The sequence below is a fragment of the Lepidochelys kempii genome, chromosome 9 (genome assembly GCF_965140265.1).
Source record: "Lepidochelys kempii isolate rLepKem1 chromosome 9, rLepKem1.hap2, whole genome shotgun sequence".
In the NCBI taxonomy this organism is placed as follows: Eukaryota; Metazoa; Chordata; order Testudines; family Cheloniidae; genus Lepidochelys; species Lepidochelys kempii.
Window position 1 is genome coordinate 81,926,116 of NC_133264.1, and position 17,726 is coordinate 81,943,841.

The window sequence follows — 17,726 nt, forward strand, 5'->3', positions numbered from 1 at the left end:
TGAGCTGGCGTTGATGAAGGCTGCTCTTTCCTCCCAGAACACTGGGATGGGACAGGAATACGCAAGTAGGAGAGGAGGGATGGGCTTATGGTTGGGGTTCTAGGCTGGGACTTCAGAGACTGAAGTTCAGTTCCAAGCTCTGCTACAGACTTTGGCTATGTCTACCCTACTGCGGTAAGTCAACCCACGCTACGCAACTCCAGATACATAAATAACATAGCTGGAGTGGACGTACCTTAGGTTGAATTACCACGGGGGGTCGACGGGAGAAAATCTCCCATCGACTTACCTTACTCTTCTCGTCGGGGGTAGAGTACAGGGGTCGACTGGAGAGCGATCTGCCGTCGATTTGGCAGGTCTTTACAAGACCCGCTAAGTCAACCACCGGTGGATCGATCTCAGAGCGTGGATCCCTGCCATAGTGTAGACTTGCCCGCACTGTGTAACTTGGGGCAGGTCACTTGGTTTCTCTGTGCCTCAGATAATAGCACTGCCCTACCTCACATGAGGATGAATACATTAAAGACTGTGCTTAGATACTCTAGTAATGGGGCCACTTTAGATAGGTGAGACCCTCTATTGAGGGGATACATTCAGACTCTAGTTATAATGGTGCCGCTTGTTGTGTCACACTGTGTTTGCTGATCCAGGATTAAAATAGTCTCTGTGTGTGCCGCCTTCTTGACTTCCATGGAGAAGTAATTTTAAAAGGGCCCAAGTATGGGAGGCCTATTTATCCACCTTTAACCCTTAAAAGTGCACAGGGAATATTTGGTAGGAAGCGGGGGAAATGCATTAGAAATTAGAATTGCAAATGGTATACAGCTGTTCCACCACCCATGCCCAGTAAATACAGAAGCCCTTCAATATGCAACAAGGGAGGGGATGATCCACTGTTGTACAAAGAAGGGGATTTTAACAGCTGCAGAAGTATCACAACGCCCACTGCTGAAATGCAGAGGTCAACTGAATAAAAATGTGTGATGGGCACACAGGTGTTGAGCTCAGTAGATGACCATCATTACTAGCTGGGAGGTGATGATACAATGCAGTCTCCTATGATAGCATAGGATGACCAGATGGGCATTGCACCCAGGAAATCGTGTAGCCATCCTCATTGTTTGCCAGATATATGTGTAGTTGCAGTGCTGATCACTGGTTCAGTGGTCATGTGCACATGGCCAGTATAACATCATCTTGAGTTTTTGTAGCTTGCACATTTTTTCCCCTGACCATATTGTCCAAGTTTGTTTCTTTATTGCACTTGCAATTTGTGCCATAGGTAAGGCTTTCAGGTGTAGAATACCAGCAGTCCTTCATTTCCTCCCTTTTCCTACTGGTCCTTCAGATTTGATTGTATCCATCTGTTCCAGCAAGGCCGCGAGCTACCATACAGTGGTAGCATTAAGGTACCAGCAAGGATTCTGGTAATTCTCCAGCAGAGTCTCAGTGTGTGTGTCTGTCTCTCTCTCTCTCTCTCTCTCCTCCCCTCCCCTCGCCCTCACCCACTATGAGGAAAGAAACAGATGTAGTTAGTCGCACTGAGTTAAAAAATGGATGCACTCCTGAACTTGGAAGAAGTTTGAATGCAGACCCAAGCTTTGCACATCAGGTCCAAATAGAAAACACACAAGAACAGCAATACTGGGTCAGTGGTCCATCTAGCCCAGTATCCTGTCTTTCGACAGTGGCTAGTGCCAGATGCTTCAGAGGGAATGAGCAGAACAGGCAGTTATCAAATGATTGGTTCCCTGCCGTCCAGTCCCAGCTTCTGGCAGTTGGAGATTGAGGGACACTCAGAGCATAGGGTTGCATCTCTGACCATCTTGGCTAATAGCCATTGATGGACCTATCCACCATGAACTTATCTGATTCTTTTCAAACCCAGTTATGTTTCTGGTCTTCACAACATTCTCTGGCAATGAGTTCCGCAGGTTGACTGTCCATTGTGTGATGAAGTACTTCCTTATATTTGTTTTAACCCTGCTGGCTATTAATTTCAGTGAGTGACCCCCGGGTTCATGTGTTATGTGAAGGGCTGAATAATACTTCCGTATTCACTTTCTCGACAGGATTCAGGATTTTATAGACCTCTATCACATCCCCCTATAGTTGTCTCTTTTCTTAGATGAACGTTCCCAGTCTTTTTAATCTCGCCTCGTACCGAAGCTATTCCATGCCCTTAATCATTTTTGTTGCCCTTCTTGGTATTTTTTCCAGTTTAATATATCACTGTTAAGGTGGGGCAATCAGAACTGCATGCAATATTCAAGGTGTGGGTGTAACAGGGAGTTACATAGTGGCATTATGATAGTCTTTGTCTTGTTATCTCATACATGCTGGGCCTTGTTACCATGAGGTGCAAAGAGATCAGTCTAAGCTTTCAGGATCCTTTCGGACCCAGGCTTTGTACGTCAGGTCCATCTCTGCATTGAGAATGTCCTGAAAGGAAAAGCCCACTCTCGTCAAGACACGGTGCTGCTGTTTCAAACTGCAGCTTCTGATTAGGGCTGTGTTTGGAGCCCTGGTGAATGGTTTTAGTGATTTCTAGTGCTAGAACCAGATTGACAGCTCTAGAGATGGAAGCCACATACCATGTACTGCATAGGCAGCAGGGGCAGGAGGGAGGCCTCTAGGACTGAGAGTTCACTCTTCATTGCCCATTTGGTCCTTCACCCACCTAATGAGACTGCCAACCCATATGGCCAGTTAGTGCCAAAGGGTGGGGTTGGGTTTGACCATGTCTGCTAGAAACTGGACTGAGTTCCTCCAGTTCAGTGGTTCACAACCCACAGGCTGCTTGCGGCCCAATCAGCACACAGCTGCAGCACATGTGACATCCTCAGGGCAATTCAAGTAGTATGTATATCATGTGGATGCAGCCCGCATAACACACACAGTGCTGCATATGTGGCCCACAATGGTAAATAGGTTGAGAACCGCGGCTCTATTTCATTTCATAGAGGCCACCAAGCAGCCAGCAGAGTGCTGCTACTTTGGGTTATGACTTCTTGGGGCTGGCTACAGGTGAAAAGGTCTGTCAGATCTCATTACCAGTGCCTTGAACTGCCAGCTTTCCTTTATAAATTAAAGTACAGATAAACTCATATATTGAAACCTGAGTCTACAAGAGTTTCTTTTCCCTGATATTTGTTGCTGTTGCTGTCACCAGTTTGATTACATCAGGAGCAGCAATGATGAGAGCACCAGTGTAGGCATAATTCCAAGTGATTGTTGGCCTTCAGCACCGTGTCCTCCTCTTACTCTGCAGAGAGCAGGTCTACATGACACAGCACCTAAAACATTGACAGCTGCCAGCATCTTCTGAACGCTAGCCTTCCCACCCTGTCTACCCATGGTGGTTCTGCACTGATGGAGGTAAAAGTGGGAAATTTTAGGACAAGCTTTCAAGCTTGGGACAAGCTTTTCAAGCTTAGGACAAGCTTTCAAGCTGAAGTCACCTACCAATTCTTGAGCAGTCTTCCATGCTATGGTCAGAAAAGGAGGTCTCTTCCCTTTGTTTCTCTGGAGATTCATTTATAATGAATAAAAAGACTAGATTTAGTGTACCCCATGGTTAGTATTAATGATGTTTTTCTGAAAGCTTTGCGAACAATGAGCTCAATACCAGAGGGAATTTGGATCCTTGTCTGTAAATGACTACAATATTTTTCCTTTGTTTCCTGTCCTGGAAAAATCATTTAAGACTAATTTTCTATTGTGCAACTTACTAGTCTTGCCTGTGCCTGTTGCAGTTCCATTCCTGGAAGCAAGAGCTGTTACATTATTGAAAGCCTGATTCAATTAAGTCAGAAAATGGGGGGATGTGCACCTTTTTAAAAAGTGGTTTTCCCTTTTGGAATAGATAGTTAGAAAGAAATGGAGAAGAAACTACGTGCCCTCCCTATCATGTGATTTAGAAATCCCCTGCAGATTTAACCTGCGGAGCAAGCTTTGCCTTTTGCTGTAGCAGATTTCTCTTGACCGTTAGCTCCCTGTCTCCTGGAGAAGAATGGATTTTGTGATTCCTGTTAGCAAACGTTTCAAACACAAACATTCAGATCCTGTTGGAAACCACCTTCTTGATCATCAGTCCCAGGAATGGTTGGACCCTGGAGACTGAGTTCACCTCTCACGTTGAGGGGTGTTTACCTCAGGTCAGGATTGAGTCATGTTGGCATGTGGGGTGGGGGGGAAGCTTTCATGTGCACTGCTTGTCCTGTACCTTGCCTGCTGCCGTGCACCCCATTCAATTGCTCACTGCAGATTTTCTGCGTTCCCCTGGGCTCTGATGATGATGCTCTGTTGTTTGCACCCTGCACTGGGTCCATTTCCCACTTCATTCCTATTAGCGTCGACGTGGGGAGGAGCTTTTTGGAAGCTGTTGATGCCCTGTTGGCTGCTGCATTGCCATTCTGTGGTTTGACATGCAAGAGGGCCACTGGTGGGACTGTTTCCATTGCAGTGTTCTGTATTATGCTGCCCTCTTTCCGGATTGTTGGAGGATATCCCCACATGTTCCTTCTCCAGCTCCATATTCGGGAGAGATCTCATCTGGGCGCGCTGTGATTCACCCACCAAACACCCTGAGCATCAATCTAAGACCATCCCACCTGCTGTGGAGAAAGTTTTGTGCTGTGATTTGCCCTCATGGGCAGCCCCAACCAGCTATCCACATTCTCTTGCTGCTGTTCGCTTTCCCCCTGTAGGTGATTTTTGCCAATCATTAACCTGGACAAAGCAGCAGGCATCTTTAGCAAGGTAACTTTTCAAAGAATTCAGACTTCGGTACTCTTTTTTAATGAAAGTCACCCCCCACATGGCTGCTGGTTTATTATCCTCCAGTGGAAACTATTGTGGCTGTTGAGTAAGAACGTACAGCCGCAATTTGCTTTGCATGTAATTTGATACCAGAGGCATCAACACATAGCCAGCAATTAGAACGTGACAATATGTTGGTTGCTGACTCTACCAGCTGCAGTGTTGCCAAGCCCACATGTTAAAAATGTGAGTTGGTCCCCAAAAGATCATTTGATTGGCTTAATTTTTTTGTGTGAGAATTTTTGTATTGGTTGCAAAGGCATCTTTTTGTCTGGGGAAGAGGCAGATTTTGACCGAAAATCTTCATCAGGAAAACACATGCTAGGCCTCGTTCTCAATCAGTGTTGGGGATCAGACTAGAAACCATCAGGATACTTTGTTTAATGAACTTGCATCCACGTGCAACGAACACTCCGTTTGTATCTATTCCATTGCATCTGAAAGGCCAAGGGACACAAATGAAAACGTCTTAATATATTGAAATTACCTTTGTATTCTCATAAAGCGTGTCCCGTGTCACACAGGGGGCTTTGCAAGGACACGACAGCTTACAAGGTTCTGCCTGTCAGTAGAGCATTGTTCTCTCCACTGCCTTCATGAGCACACTTTGGTAATATTAGTCTTGTTTTCAGAATCGCACAGGGTCTCTGTTGGACTTGGAAGATTCTGAATGCCCACCAGTCAGGCCTTTCTTCTCTCCAAAGGCTGACTCCAAAATAAACCATTTACCATTTATTCCAGTAAATGTTTGAGCCTGAAAGGCCTTGAGACTGATCCAGTCTTAACCCAATTCCTGTCCAGATTTTGCACAATACTTAAATAAATTCCAATCTAGCTTTAAATTGGGTTTTGTCCAATTTTTGTACAACATACTTTGTGCTCCACTGGAACATGCTATGTTGATAAGATTCCATTAGGGTCCTGAGGATTGTGTTTATTTTACATATATTACCTGATGGATTTTGGGGGTGGAGTAGGAACTAGAGGCCTAATCCAAAACCCACTGAAGTCAAAAGCAAGACTCCTATTGACTTGGGGGGGGGGGCGGGGGTCTGGATCAAGTTCTAAATTCACTAAGATTCTTGAGAGCTGCCAAGTGAAATCCTGGCCCATGCAGCGGACTAATAGATCCCAGTCTAGTGCCCACTGAAGTGCAGGATGAATTTCCTGTTAATGGTGCTACATGGGTCCCACAGAAATCAGCATTTCTAGGCTGTGATGACCCAGAGGACCAGAACAGCTAAGACTCCGTGAGAAGCTTAATTCCATTGTGGAGAGTTTAAGATAGATTTACAACAGTCAGTTCTGCTTTAGCTCGTACAGTAATGATAATGGACAGATATAAACACAGCACAAGAGCTGGTTTAGTGACATTCTAACAGTTGTGTTACTAAACAATGTGCTGGACACTTTTTTTTTAACTAATTTTTTTCATCATCTTTGACCTTTTACTGTGACTATCCTCTGACCTCTTGCTGAAATTAATAAGGCAAAACCGCCTCAGTTGTTGGACCCAATAGCCATCTTCAATTCAGTTGTTGCCTATCACAATGAAGGGCTCAGCTCTACTTCTCCGCTCCTGTGCATACCAGTCCTGTGACTCTAAAGTATAAGACTGGTTTCAGAGTAGCAGCCATGTTAGTCTGTATTCGCAAAAAGAAAAGGAGTACTTGTGGCACCTTAGAGACTAACAAATTTATTTGAGCATAAGCTAAGTGAGCTGTAGCTCACAAAAGCTTATGCTCAAATAAATTTGTTAGTCTCTAAGGTGCCACAGGTACTCCTTTTCTTTTTGTAAAATACAAGAGTTAACTATTCATCCACTTGTCCCTATCCTCATTTGGTGTTAAACACAAACCAGCATTAAATAGGCCTCAGGATTGGGAGCCAGCAACTTCTCGTGATCTACTCCCAGCGGTGTCTTTATGATCTTGGACAAGGCACTTAACCAGTCTCTCCCTCACATTCCATGTCTGTGGAACTGAGATAGCAACAACACTTCCCTGCTTCACAGGGACGTCGTAAGCATTACCTAGTTAATATTTGTAAAGCACTTCGAAAACAAAAAGCACCCTGGACGTGTTAATTATTATTATTACCTATTTTATCTCACTGTTATGTCAGAACACTATTTTTTTCCACTGCATATGGTAAGCAGTTTCTCTAAGGTGGAGTAATAGAGTAGGGGAATTTTTTGTTACAAATCTAGTATAAATTTTAGTTAAACAATGCCTCCCTTCACAAGTTACAATTTTTAGAAGTTCAAAGCTGAAGCTGCTGATTCTCCTGGTTGAGGTTTGTTTTGAGCTGGCCACGTGAGTCTGAATTTTGAGCAGGATTTTTATACCAGTTACGCATGTATAAATCTGGAGTAATTGAGATCAGAATCTGGCCTATTTAAATGTAATACCTGGTTTTCTGCTTGCATTTCCATGTTTCTCAGATTAATTTCCCATAATAACCACATCTCTCAGCAAACTTCAAACATGATGGGGCTGTCAAATGTTTTACTGGCTTGGCTTAAATAGAGGGAACATTTCCTGAAATATATTCTCCAATTTAATGAGTCTTTTTCATTCTGGCTCTTCCCCTCTGGCCCTCCCACCCTTTTCGTGGTTGTTTTGGATAGCTCTTTGGAATGATGCCGTCTAATCCTATTAGAAGTACATTCGTTACACTGTGCACCTTGTTTATAGCCAAGAGTATTGGCTATAGAGGGAGATCTCTCCTTCTCTCTCTCTCTCTCTCTCTCTCTCTCTCTCTCTCTCTCTCTCTCTCTTTAATTTTGTTTTGTTCCAGTGCCAGATGGGAGTATTTTCAGGCTGAAGTGAGTCCTAGAGAACTCCTGCTGTGCCTCAGTTATTCTTCCCTTAAAGGATTTTTCCTCTATCTCAATTTATTGTCAGAACACTATTTTGAATAAAATGGTTGTTAAAAACTTATCATTTGAAAAGGCCAGCTGTTCTCAGGTCCCGAGAGTGCCTCTTTGTGTCGAGCTTTTTAGGAAAGAGGAAGAGGATTGTTGGGGGGAGGGGGGACTGGGAGGGGCGGCGCTATCTTTAACTTTCTTTTTGTAGGGACCTGGTTATTTTCGGAAGCTCTCTCAGCTATAGAAGGACCAGTTGTATTGTACTTCTTTGGGTTCAGTTGTATGCCGGGATGAAAAGATTTGCAGAGCCCTCACTGCAGGTGCAAGCAAATCCTTACCTGCTGAATACTTGCTGAAGTTTGGCTTGGAGTGTAACTGGGACCACTTGTGTAGGGGAAGTTTCTTGTTTAGTGTCACAGTCTTAAAAGTTGCACTGTGGAGTCTGGTGCCCAGAAGTACATGACTCTGGAAGCTGCCATAAAGAAGCTTATTTCCACCAGTGCAAACCACGGTGATTTATAAGAGAGATCTTTCAGTAGTTTTAAGACCTATATTGCTGCATGCTATCATGATTATGGACACTACCCTACATTCAGATATGGATATATGGAAGGTACTCAAAACTGTGCACTTACTGAGTTTCTGTGGTACTCAGGAAAGATCATTCTACGGCTGTTGATCAAATACTACAGTTCAGCATTGTGGAAATTCTTTATTTTCTCTTAAAAACACTTAAGAAATTCCATTTAAAAATATTAACAATACAAAGTTAAGCACTCAGAAGTCCGAAAATGGCAGTGTTGTGCGCACAACCTTAAGTTTGCCCCTTTGTGCAGCTACTAGATCTCCTTAGCTGGTGTCAACTGGTGTCAGTACATTGAAGGAAATTGAGCTACACCAATTTATACCAGCTGAAGATCTGGCCTGTTGTCTCTAATTACATAATTGCACATTGTATTGTCTCTCTTTTTTGGCAGGACCCCTGCCTCATTCATTATACAGGTTGGCCAATGAATGAGGCAGGGGTCGGTGCAGAGACTACTGGAAAGGAGACCACACGGTCAGCAATTTAAAATGTAATTTCTTATGTCTGTTTTGAACAGCTGTTTAGCTCATTGCACACCATCTGACCTGAACATTGAAGGAGGCAGAGGTGCTGCAGAAAGAGTGGCATGTGATTATGTAAATAAAGACTATCATAATTCACAGCCATAAGGTGTCCTAAATTAAAACTAATTTGCTCTTTTGAGTGCTTTATTTCACAGCCTTGTTGTTGTTTTATGGAATAAGGCATATAATATCAACCTGATTTCTGACTAATTTTGTATCCCATAATACTTCTTTTGATAGGTAATTCTATAAATAAGAGCAGCCATCTGCGTTTACACTACCTAGAATAAAATACCAATGGTTTTCAATCCTTATGCATAAGCTAGTCATCAGCTGAGGTCCAAAAGAAACTCCCCTCTCCCGACCAAGGAGTGCAAATATTATACAGTTATGTGCATTATGGAGGGGACTTGCATCTCCCGCTACATCATCCTGCATTTTCCAGTGGCCACTGATCTGTGCCAGAGTGGCAGTTTCTATATTCTCTTCCTTCTATCCTCAGAAAGAACTCTGTGCTCCAGACAGGAGACCTCCTCATACAAGGGTTAATGTATTCTGCAGTGCATTTCTTGTTTGGTTCTCCTCACCATTTATGGATGGAGGTTTTTTTTAATAGGTAGCCTTTCTATATCTCCTCTTTTAAAGAAAGGATGGGTTTAAAGAGACCTTTAAAGACATCAAACCTGACAGGCCCAAAATCTTTTTCAGCAGCAAAACCTATTTTTAAAAAAAATTGTAATTTCCTCCAGATTTGTGTAAAGAAAGATGGAAAATAAAAGGCCTTCCAACAGGGCATGTGAGGCAGTGTTAAATCCTAGGTCATCATGGTCCTGGTCCAAAGTGTACTGAAGTCACTGGAAAAATGCCCATTGATGCCAGTGGGCTTTGGATCATACCCCTGACTAAAGTCTTTCCAATGAAATCAGGGGTGTTGGATTTGTTTTGTGATAATAGTCTTGTTCACACATCTTATATGGCTTTGTGCAGGTACTGTACATCGCCTTGTCTAAAACAAGGTGCATTCCTTGGAAGAAAACACTGGCAAAAGATTTGTCAGTGAGCACAGCCCCAGACCATATGTATGTGTGGTCTGTTTATTACTCTTGGACCAAGCCAACATCTCTTGGTGGGGCTCAGACCTTTTTCTCTTAAGTTTTGCCATTTTTCTGTTTTTTTGTATCTGGTTGATGTGTCATTTGAGTATCATTAATTATTTACTAGCTTATGTTGTTTAGAAAATTGATGTTTGCTGTAATTAATATCTCTCAGTTGTTCTATGTAGGGTACATATTGTTGCTGGAGTAGGAAAGAACATTGCAATTAAAAGCCATCTGCAGTGACTTCAGAAAACCCTTATGTCCAGGAGGGAAGTTTAGAAATCTCTGGCCCTTTAGGAAAATGAGTATTGATGGATAGTAACTGTAGCTAAAATATAGGGCTGAAAGCCCTCTGCCTTCAAGAAGGTTCCTAGGAGTTGAGGGTGCTTAGTACCTCAGGATACCAAGCCTGTAAGTGTCAGAGACTAGGAAGATCTGATGTTCTCTCCTGGGTCTACATGGTTTTTCTTACCAGTCCAGAATATTTTACGGACAGAAATCATAGCAGTGGAGACATCAGTATAGTGACTATAAGACAGGCTAGATAAATGGAGAGGAATCTGGGTTGCCTTACTAGAATACATAAACCCAGCAGAGGTGGATACAGCGTAAACCTAGGCACACCTCCCTCTCACAAACACCTACTTGTTCTATCCACACAACAGGTACAATGAGGTCAATGACAGTGCAAAGCTCTGTACATGCCAGGCTAGCATGCCTCAGCTATGGCCAAAAGAGACCATGTCTCTTGAAAGAGTAGTGCAAGGATTGGCTGGCTGTGCAATGGAGATAGGCCACTCTACTGAGACTATCAACAAAATCCCCCTCCACTGCCATCTGCATTGGTCTCTCTTTCATTGGCATATTATTTCCAAAGCAGTTGCTGATCTTCACCTCCCTTTGTTTCTCTTCCTAGCGCTGGTTGGAGCTCTGGCCATGGGGATGATTTTCTTCTGCTCGCCTATTGTGAGTATCTTCACCGACCGGATTGGCTGCAGGACGACAGCAGCCTCGGGGGCAGCCATTGCTTTTATTGGACTCCTTTCCAGCTCTTTTACGAAGTAAGGCTGAAACTTGCTTTAGGTGGCATGTAACTTTCTGGCAAGCTTTTGTTGTTGACAAATCCGGTGCTAGTTTATTGCTGCCTTTTGGCAAGGATCAGGTGTAGTGGAAGAGGGTGCTCTCCCTGTGCTTGCCACAGCCTGCCTGCACACAGGGAGTTACTGTCCAAATTTAATCCCCCTTCCTGAAGTTTTTCTTTCTTTGTCTTAATGAGACACAAACCTTAGCCTGAATGTCTTTGGAACTTGGCTGTGCCCAGGATTTCTCCCTGCAGGTCTGCTCCTACGTCTCTCCTCTATCACAGGTTCTCAGCCTTTTATGCTCCTGAATTGGAATGTGAGACCTTCTGGTCTGACTTGCAGAATGTCAGCAGAACAGCTTTGCACCTCCACGCATGGTGCTAGAACCTGAGGTACTGTCACAATCAGTTTAAAGGGGGGCACTGTCAGATTCAAAATCGTATTTTAAAAAAATTGACCTTGGATACTAAAAGTGAATTAATGTTTAAAATCAAACCTGACCCCAAGTATGGCTGAAAGTGACTGGCTTCCACTGGAGCATAAAAAAATGGAGATGTCCAGAGACTGAAGCCTGTCTTTTTATCACCAGTCACAATGGACTCACAAACTGAATTTGCCTGGGGTTTTGGCTATATGCAGTAGAAGGAAAATCAGGAATGTAAATGTGTTCTGAAGCAGAACATATTAGTCCATTGGAATGTCTTTGTGTCTGCAACATGCTGCTTTAAAAAAACACAGTATTATTCATTTTTTCAGTGCTTGTAAACTTCTGTGGATTTCTGTTAGGGCTTGATTTCATTAACATAAAAATGTTAACAAGCTTTGATGGTACATTATACTGCTTCAGCATCACAGATTTTCAGTTTGTTTGTGTGTGAGAGGGTGATTGATTATATATTAACAATTTTCGCATGGGTTTGTTTTCAGTTTTAATTAAAACACTCCCTGTAACTGTTTAAAACCATACTGATGTGAAAGGAGGTGACTTGTCTGCAGCATTCCACTTCACCACTCCCTTAGAGGGAACCCTTGACAGGAGGGGGCAATGAAGATAGTTGAGGCTCAGAGCAGCTGCTTTTGTGCCCAACTCTTCAATCTCCTTTCTGTTTTGGCATGGGAAAGGACCCCAGTGGTCTCCCCAAGGAGACCCTTGAAACAGACATTTTAATAAGAGGAGAGAGATCTCAATGGGAAATTATGTCACGCAATCTAAGTACATCAGGGGGCCATGTGCAGTTCCGGCATTGAATGTACAAGTGGAGGCATACACTGCTGGCTTCCTAAACAGCACCAGACAGTGGAGTCCAGGCAGCACATGTTGCCAAAAGTTCAGTGGCTGTTTGGTCCTAGATCAGTGCATGGAGGAATTTGGGCCTGAATTTTACCCATTTGTTGATATTCCCCAAATCCTGCCCATAACTTGGTTTTCTACTAGCATGCTCCTGTTATGTGCATGTACGTTTTACTGTGTGGAATCGGAACTGCTTCATAGTGTGTCATAGAGCCTGTTAATCACTGAATAATAGAGGCCTTGTCTACACTGGCAAGTTTCTGTGCAGTAAAGCAGCTTTCTGCGGTGTAACTCTGGAGGTGTACACACTGCCAAGCCACTTAGTGTGCAGAAACTGCACGGTTTCAGTGCTATAAAAAAAACCAACACCTCGACAAGAGGCACACAGCTTTCTGCGCTGGGGCTACAGCACCGCGGAGCCAGTATAGACCCCTTCGTCAATTATAGCGCTGCAACTGGCCTCTGGGAAGGGTCCCACAATGCCTGTTCTTGCCTCTCTGGTCATCGGTTTGAACTCTACTGCTCTGCCCCCAGGTGACCAATCATGAGCCCCACCCCTTAAATTCTTTGGGAATTTTGAAAGTCCCCTTCCTGTTTGCTCGGTGATGGGTGCAGTGGTCTCAGCGCATCTTTCCAGGTGGCCAGGCCTGCTCCACGCACCAGGCGATCCCCCGCTTGGAGCAGTGCTGAGCTGCTGGACCTCATCGGCATTTGGGGAGAGGAGGCTGTCCAGTCCCAGCTGCACTCCAGCCGTAGGAATGATACCACCTACGGACAGATTTCATGATGCATGACAGAAAGGGGCCATGACCGGGACACACTGCAGTGCAGCGTCAAAGTGAAGGAGCTGCGGAACACCCACCACAAGGCACGGGAGGCAAACCACCCGTCCGGTGCTGCGCCCACAAGCTGCCAGCTCTACCAAGAGCTGGACACAATACTCGGTGGCAACCCCATCTCCACTGTGAAGGCCCCTGTGGATACTTCAGTGGCTCACATGCCAGTCAAGAGTGGACCAACCCAGGAGGAGGAAATCTTGGACGAGGATGTGGAGGGGGACCCAGAGGCAGATAACGACTTGGAGGTCAGAGAGGCATGCAGCCAGGAGCTCTTCCCTACCCTGGAGGAGGCTAGCCCGTCACAGCGGTTGGAGCTTGGCAAAGCGCAAACAAAAGAGGAGGCCCCTGGTAAGTGGCTTTGATTTTAGGAATTGCTGAAGCTTTGATTTTGGGAATTGTTGGGGGCAGGAGGGTTGCAGAAAGCAGGCTTGTGTCTGTATGATGCGTGTACCACCACATGCCTAGTCTCAGCGGCAGAACAGGGTGTTGATTGACTCCCTCACTTCATGGCAATCTGCCTTGGAGATCTCCACGAAACTCTCATGGAAATACTGGGCAATCCGCTGCTGCACGTTCTTTGGCAGAGCTGCCTTGTTTCTTACCCCATCAAGGGTATCTTTCCCACACTACTTTGCCGTCACTGGGGGGGACCATTGTTGCATGCAGGCGAGCCACATAAGGGCCAGGTCGGAAGTCGCAGTCTTGGAGAAGACCTTCCCTTGATTCCCTGCTCACCCTCCACAACGAGAGATCTTCCATAACGAACACAGCCTGTGGAAAATGTGGGAACAGGAATGATTATAAGGCCCCCCCCGTAAAGTGCTGGCTCTCCCCAAGAGCCATGTGCCCAGTGTACAGTACGGTCCTAGAATACTGGTTTCCCCTTTGACAGGTATGTGAATAGCGGCTGTGTTTTAAATCACTGAATCAGTGGTCTGTGTTGCAAACAATACTGCTTCTGTAAAATGTTGCATTTTGGCTTCAGAGATATGACCTAGGGAGCCCAGCTCCCTCTTTGTTATCGCCGGCTGAATGGCTGCACAGAGTTAGAAAGCGGCCACGAAAAACATGATGACTCTGCAGCTTAAAAACAAGAATTGAAGGAGTGGCGGGACAGCGAGAAGAGGGACCGAAAGGAGAACACGGCGCGCCAGAACGAAGCCACAGAGCGGCTCTTAAACATTATGGATTGCCAAACGGACACTCTCCAGGTGCTACTAGCACTGCAAACCGAGCAGTTCTGCATCAGCCCTCCCCTGCAGCTGCTGTTGCAAAACTCTTTCCCATGCGCCCCCCAGACACCGCCAACACACTTATCAACCTCCTGGCTCCAGTCTGTACCCTATGCGTTCCACTCCTGCCCCGTCGCAGTCCAGCCCTGGGGACTCCCAGCACCCACTGCACTCAGCACCCGTCCCTCTGCAGTTTAGCCTTGCTGAAGAACAGTACCCATTTCACTGTACTCCAGAGGACAAGATTGCGTATGATCCCTGGACATACACAAACCTTTAACCATCCTGGGATCCCACCTCCTCCTAGGACCTTCTCTTCCCCCACAGTGCTGATGTGTTTTTTCTGTTTGTGTCTCTCCTGTGGTGGTTGTTTTTTAATAAAATAATGGTTTTGGTTTGAAAACAATCTTTATTCCATTAACTGAAAGCAAACAGAACCCTGCAAAGCAACAGGCAATTTTCTTAAACCTTCACAGTGCCTTGTCTGCACCAATCACAGTCACCTCCTAGCATTACAAGCACCTCACTCCCGAGCATAGCAACAGTTAGTGGTTTTCAGCTTCAAATTGCTGCCTCAAGGCATCCCTAATCAGTATGGCCCCATGTTGCGACCCTCTAATAGCCCTGGTCTCTGGCTGTTCAAATTCAGCCTCCAGGCACTGAGCCTCAGCAGTCCAGCCCTACGTGAAGCTTTCACCCTTTCCTTCACAAATATTATGGAGCGTACAGCACATATAAGCTATATAGGCTATAAGCATAGGAATATTGTCATTGGCCAAGTCCAGCCTCCCATATAGGCAGCGCCAGCAGGCCTCTAAATGGCCAGAAGCACAGTCAACAGTCATTCTGCACCTGCTCAGTCTGTTGTTGAACCGCTCTTTGCTGCTGTCAAGGTGCCCGGTGTACGGCTTCATAAGCCATGGCTTTCAGGGGTAGGCAGGGTCTCCCAGGATCACAATGGGCATTTTGACTTCCCCTACAGTGATCTTCTGGTCCGGGAAGGAAGTTCCTGCTTCCAGCTTCCTGAACAGGCCAGTGTTCCGAAAGATGAGTGCGTCGTGCACCTTTCTGGACCAGCCTTCGTTAATGTCCGTGAAACGCCTACAGTGATCCACAAGCTCCTGGAGAATCATTGAGAAATACCCCTTCCGATTAATTTACTCAGTGGCTAGGTGGTCTGGTGCCAGAATTGGAATGTGCATGCCATCTATCACCCCTCCACAGTTAGGGAAGCCCAACTGTGCAAAGCCATCCACAATGTCACACACCTTTCCCAGAGTCAGTCTTTCGGAGCAGCATGCGATTTAATGGCCCTGTATGCTTCCGTCAACACGAGTCCAATGGTCCACTTTCCCACTCTGAACTGGTTAGCAACCGATGCTAACCAGCTTCCACAGTGCAATCGCCATGTGCTTCTCCAGTGACAGAGCAGCTCTCATTCTCGTGTCCTTGCACTGCAGGGCTGGGGCAAGCTCATCACACAGTCCCATAAATGTGGTTTTCCTCATCCAAAAGTTCTGCAGCCACGACTTGTCATCCCAGACGTACATGACAGTGTGATCCCACCACTAAGTACGTTTCCCAAGCCCAAAAGCGGCATGCCACTGTAGTCAGCACCTCCATGAATGCCACAAGCAATCTCGTGTTGCACCGACTACATGTAGCAATATCAATGTCAAACTCCTCTTGTCTTTGTAGTTTAAGAAATAACTCCACTACCACTCATGACATGACATGCAGCATATTGGTCAGCAGTGCAGGATCTATTCCTGCAGACCAAAGAGGACAAGCACGCAGTACACAAACCATTGAAAGATGGCGCCAAATGCGGATGGAAGGGGATTACTGGGATGCGAAGCAATGCACCACGGGGCATTGGGACAGGACCCAGGATGTCCTGCGACCCCCTCTGCCTTCCCACAACTCTTAGCGGCAGAAGAGATGCTCTGTGGGATAGCTGCCCAGAGTGCACCGCTCTGAATGCAAGTGCTGCAAATGTGAACACACTATTGCGCAGGCAGCTGACAGTGTGAACACACAACAGCGGTTTCCCTTCAGCGCTCTCTGAGCAGCAATGCAACTCCGCCAGTGTAGACCTACCCAGAAATTCTCTCTGGGAGCATAAGCACCTTTGCTACCCAAAACTACCTTGTGACACTAAGGCTAGAACTTGGATCTGCCTGCTCTAAAAGGATGAGCTGCTGCCTCTTGATATGGAAAACACCAAAAGACCAGTCTACTGGAAACATTGTGTGTGTGTGTTTTATTTATTTATATTCTGGTGTGCGTATGTATACGTACGTGTACACACACACATTACAAGAGCCTGATAAATCCTATGGGGAATGCTGTATATAAATTCATGGCAGTGGAATAAATAGAACTGAAGTGCAGTTGTGGATAGCTTCAGAGAGATACAGCATTTTACCCCATCATCTCTTTTCCTCCCAAGTACTTCTACAAAAGTTTCAGACTTTTTTCCCTTCGCCGATAAAATGTTCATACAAAGCAAAGCAACTCTTCAGAGGAGGCTGCTTTTAGTTGGGGGGTTTTAAAAGAAAAACAAAAAGGTTCTTTCCATTAGGAGCACTTCAAAGGTGAAATGCATATTTCCTGCTTTCTCACTGGTGGTTTAAATTCCTTCAGATATCTTGTAAGGATAAAATTAAAGCCTTCTATAGCTGTGTCGCAGGGAGGGGGCCCTTTTTATTGGACTGCCTTAGGCAATGTCGAACAGAAGTCAGGGGAAGAGTGGTGCAGTTTAGCAGTTTCCATGTGCTCCATCAGGATTGTAAAGTCCAGTTCTGAAATTTGGAACTACCAGCTTCCACTCTCCCCTAACAAGGGATTTTTTAATATAGCCACACCGTACAGTTTCAGGTGACACATGTTGTAGATTATAGGCACATACTGCAGTTACTACACTGAAACAGACCAATGGTCAGTCTGCTGTAGAATCACAGAAACTGGAAGCAGTGAAGAGCTGCTAGACCATCTGCCTTTCAATGCAGAATTGTTCCCTATAGTGCTTCGTTCAGGCTGGTTTTAAATGCCCCAAATAATGGGGGCGGCAGGGGGCTTCCATCACTATGGCAATGTCTTTGACTGTGGGCAGTGTCCTATGTTAGTTCAGAGGAAGGTGTTTAAAAACTCTGTAATGCATAAAACTGTGCAATACTAGGGTGGTTTTCACTTTGTTTTGGTACTCAAAGCAGAGAGGAGAATCAGGATTGAGCTGATTTCATAAATCAGACCCAAACCTCCCCTTTTTGCAGATCTTAGTTTTCTGCATGGAAAGAGACCCACTCCTCTTCCCCTTAGCAGCCCTAGGGAATGAATGTACCAGTCACTTGCTATCACACCTCCTTGCTGAGCAAGCCGAAAT

General features: G+C 45.3%; 1 protein-coding gene across 1 annotated transcript in view; it reads left to right on the forward strand.

Moving 5' to 3' along the window:
- The window catches only part of SLC16A2 (solute carrier family 16 member 2), an 87,055-nt gene that overhangs the window by 56,129 nt on the left and 13,200 nt on the right, over positions 1-17,726 (forward strand). The window contains exon 2 of the mRNA XM_073361105.1: positions 10,814-10,958. Within this exon, the coding sequence (XP_073217206.1) occupies positions 10,814-10,958 (145 nt within the window). The remainder of the gene's footprint in view (positions 1-10,813; positions 10,959-17,726) is intronic.